The sequence below is a fragment of the Ammodytes marinus genome (assembly GCF_949987685.1).
Source record: "Ammodytes marinus genome assembly, contig: scaffold_334, whole genome shotgun sequence".
In the NCBI taxonomy this organism is placed as follows: Eukaryota; Metazoa; Chordata; class Actinopteri; order Uranoscopiformes; family Ammodytidae; genus Ammodytes; species Ammodytes marinus.
The window spans coordinates 505-5,000 of record NW_027648362.1 but is presented as its reverse complement, the minus strand read 5'-3'; the positions used below and the strand labels follow the sequence as shown (position 1 = coordinate 5,000).

The window sequence follows — 4,496 nt, the reverse complement described above, 5'->3', positions numbered from 1 at the left end:
ACGTTCTGACTGGAACCGAACAGGGAATGACTGAGACCTTCGGTACCACCTGCCACGGAGCGGTACGCACACACACACACGCATACACACATGGAGCGGTACACACACATACACACACATACACACTGCGGTACACACCAACACACACACACACACATGGAGCAGTATGCATTAAAATACACACACACACACACTCATTCACTCACACACAAATCTAGGATAATCTTCAAGTTTTCTTTACTTTTCATATACATTCATTTTAGATAAAATCTGAATACGTTTTTCAGTATTCAGAAAATAAATCAAAAGTTTTTTTTTTTGTAAATGTACTTTTTCAATTTCAAACATGATACAAATCTAAACTTTATAGACAAATCTAAACTTTATAGACAAATCTAAACTTTATTAACAACATGTTTTGATTCTGAGAGAAAAAAAAGAAAAATTTTAAAGAAAACAAAATGATACTGTGTCATATTGTTGAATACTGATTGAAATTGAAAAAGTACATTTACATAAAAAAAAATATTTTTCTGAGAACTTGAGTAAAGATTCACAAAATCTACAAAAACTCTTTCAACAATATGACACAGTATCATTTTATTTTTTATTTTATTTTTTTCAGAATCAAAAAATGTTGTCTATAAAGTGTAGATTTTTATCTCTGGAAAGTTTTCTCTGTTACCTCAAACTAAACAATTAATTTTTTGTTTATTTCACTATATTAAATAACATTATTTCTCTCTTTTGTGCGCCTGCCTGCCTGCCTGCCTGTCTGCCTGCCTGTCTGTCTGCCTGTCTGTCTGCCTGCGTTTCTGCCTGCCTGTCTGTCTGCCTGCCTGCCTGCCTGCCTGCCTGCCTGCCTGCCTGCCTGTCTGTCTGTCTGCCTGCCTGCCTGTCTGCCTGCCTGCCTGTCTGCCTGCCTGTCTGCCTGTGTGTCTGTCTGTCTGTCTGCCTGTCTCTCTCTCAGGGTCGCGCTCTGTCTCGGGCGAAGTCTCGTAGGAATTTGGACTTCCAGGATGTTCTGGACAAACTGGCCGATAAAGGAATCGCCATCAGAGTGGCTTCACCCAAACTGGTCATGGAAGAGGTGAATAGATTTACCTACTAGAGACCCTGTAAAGCGTCTTTGAGTGCCTTGAAAAGCGCTATATAAATCCAATCCATCATTATTATTATTATTATTATTAGAGACTCATGTTTATTTTAATTTATTTTGCTTTAATTTGACTTTTTTAAGATTTCCTTCTGTACATTTCAGTTTTTTCTACTTAATTCATGACTTAATTTCGAGGCAATATTTTTTTTTTCTCAAATTAAATTTATATTAATTTGATTACATTTTGAGATATATATATTTTGTATTTTTGGGCATGTCATTCCCATCTCTGTCTCTACAAACTATCAATAAAGCTTAAAAGAAAATAAAAAAATGAATAAAAACTATTTGTTTTCATATGCAATGCCCCTTAAATATTAGTCTCTAAAACTAAATAATCACTTCCTCCATGACGGATAATATGATGATTTTATTATGTGAAAATAAGTTTATTTGGCTGTGACTGTGGCTCAGGTGGTTAAGCGGGTCGGCCAACGATCCAAGGGTTGGCGGTTCGATCCCCGCCCGGCCACCTGTGTCATGGTTGTTGTGTCCTTGGGCAAGACACTTCACCCACCTTGCCTCGTGTGAATGTGTATGACTGCTGTATGTTTGAGGTGGTGGTCGGAGGGGCCGTTGGCGCTGAATGGCAGCCACGCTTCTGTCAGTCTGCCCCAGGGCAGCTGTGGCTACTCTCGTAGTTTACCACCACCAGTATGACTGTGTGTGAATGAATGGAACCTGGAACCCTGTAAAGCGTCTTTGAGTGCCTAGGCAATAAAGCGCTATTTTTTTTTTTTTTTTTTTTTTTTTTTTTTTTTTTAACCTTTATTTATACAGGTATATCCCATTGAGTCCGAAGACTCTTTTGCAAGGGAGACCTGTTCCCATTTACACGTTACCATTCACACACATTCATACACCGATAGCAGGCTAACTATCGACATTCACACGAGGCAAGGTGGGTGAAGTGTCTTGCCCAAGGACACAACAACTATGACACAGGTGGCAGGGCGGGGATCGAACCTCCAACCCTTTGATCATCGGCCGACCCGCTCTACCAACTGAGCCACAGTCGCCCCAAGCTATATAAAACCTATCAATTATTTATTTTAATTTAAATTTGCAAGATTTTTCTTAGAGAATATACAACAAGTATTTATTTATCTTATTTAAAATAATTTTAACAATATTAATTCATTACATTTTTTTTATTTTACAATTTAAATTATTAACAATTAAAAGTATTTAAAATGTCACTAAACATTTCTTCTTCTCTGTATTGTTCAGGCTCCTGAATCGTATAAAAACGTGACGGACGTAGTCAACACGTGTCACGACGCCGGAATCAGCAAGAAGGCGATTAAGCTCCGCCCCATCGCCGTCATCAAGGGATGAAAACAGATCAAGTTTACGGACAATTCAGCTAAAAATAAACTACAGCAAACACAGACGGACAGACACACACACAGACAGACACACAGACAGGCATGCACAGACACACAGACAGGCACACACAGACAGACAGACACACGGACAGACAGACAGACACACACACAGACAGACATGCACAGACAGGCACGCACACACACAGACGCACACTCACACAGACACACACACACAGACAGACAGACACACACACACGGACAGACACACACGTCGAGATGTTTACTCAAGTGGACAGGGATCATAAGGAAGCAGAAGATATTCGCTACATTTTTTATGTTTTTCCCGCTGATGATGAACGGAAGAATTTATGTTGAAGAAATTGAGAACTTCATTTGTGACATGAATAATTTTTTTTTTCGTTTGTTTATGCCGAATAAAGGTGATAATTTAAAAGGGAAATACATTATTTACTTCCTTACAGTGGTAGGAATAAAAGGTACTGCAGGGCTTTTTAGGGTGCTCCGAGGAACTACTACATCAAAATAGCATGCTGTTTTCAACACTAAGGTTGCGTTCCGAATGGCATACTTTCTACTATATAGTATGTAGAAAAAAGATTTAGGATGTCCCGATTCTTGTGGCCAGATTTAGGATGGTTAGAAGTACCCGGATGTCCTACTTCATGCGGCCAAGATTGTTAGTGTTGAAAACTGCATCCTATTTGGGCGATTCTGACCCACAATCCAGTGCGCACGTGAAGTGACGTAACATCGACGAAGCCTCCATATGAAAACAAACGGGGATGCGACGGATATAAAAAGAGGCAAGATCAAGGAGCCATGTTAGGATGAAATAAGAGAGTAAAGTATATCCCAATAGTATGCCTACTGCATCCTAACTAGATTCTTTTTATCGTCGGATGTAGTATGTAGAATAGAAAAAAGAAAGAGTATGCGATTCGGAACGCAACACTAACAATCTCAGCCAGATGTAGTAGACTTCCGGGTTATTTTTAAGCATACTAAATCTGGCCACAAGAATCAGGACATCCTAAATCTTTTTTCTACCATACTATATAGTAGAAAGTATGGGGACTGGAACACAGGGTCAGTTGACTATTAGAAAATAAATCATAGAATTACAAATAAAAAGGTTTTAAGAATAAGCCGCTAGGACCAGTTTTAATTGAATTCAACACTTTCAAAGGAAGATATTTGTTAAGTTGAAATCAGAAAAAAATAAATGTACAAGCGAAACACCGTACAAGCCCCACACACACACACACACACACAGAGTTATCAGTGTAAATGGTACATGTGTCAGGTGGTGAGACGTCCGGTGTGTGTGTGTGTGAGAGAGTGATAGACACACACACAGGTTTTGTACAGTCAATGGCTAAAAAGTGAAAAAATAATAAAAATTCACAGAACATTTTTAGTTAAAGGTGCACGATGTAACTTTGTGTGTGTCAGAGAAGTGAAACATTTTCTAAAGCATATTCTCATAACCGTACGTGTCTTGCATTGATTCGATTGGTCTTCCATCCCGAGAAGTCACAATAAGTCACAATGTTGCAATATTTCATCCAAAAATTTTATTGGTGGAAAGTTTGGCTTTCTAACACAAATGGAAAATAAAAATGGTTTGCAAGTAAAAATAATTCAATTTAAACAGAATATTTAGAATTTTCAACTTAGTATCTTGCATAATTTCACTTGAAAATGTTGTAATTTCTAACTTAAAGGAATACTTCACCCTTACGGAACCGGCGTTCTATCATTATAAAATCACTATTATAATATAATGAATGAGGTTTTTCTTCCCTCAGTCTTTCCTCAGTCTTCCCTTGGCCCAGCTGTCCTGTTAATCCTAACCCTACATTTTTACTAGTGTGATGTCACACATTAGTAAAATGTAGGGTTAGACAGCGAGACCATAAAACACTCTTTCTGCCTTTTTCTCAGGCTAGGATGAACCGATTTCTAAACTTTTTGCACATTTATACTAC

General features: G+C 38.1%; 1 protein-coding gene across 1 annotated transcript in view; it reads left to right on the top strand.

The window, feature by feature from the left end:
* rtcb (RNA 2',3'-cyclic phosphate and 5'-OH ligase) overlaps positions 1-3,975 on the top strand; it is a 22,165-nt gene extending 18,190 nt beyond the window's left edge. Inside the window, exons 10-12 of the mRNA XM_080054529.1 lie at positions 1-62; positions 971-1,090; positions 2,390-3,975. The exon at positions 1-62 is cut by the window's left edge and continues 49 nt beyond it. Coding sequence (XP_079910655.1) covers positions 1-62; positions 971-1,090; positions 2,390-2,497 — 290 coding nt within the window. The 3' untranslated portion in view covers positions 2,498-3,975. The remainder of the gene's footprint in view (positions 63-970; positions 1,091-2,389) is intronic.
* Positions 3,976-4,496: the final 521 nt, after the last annotated feature.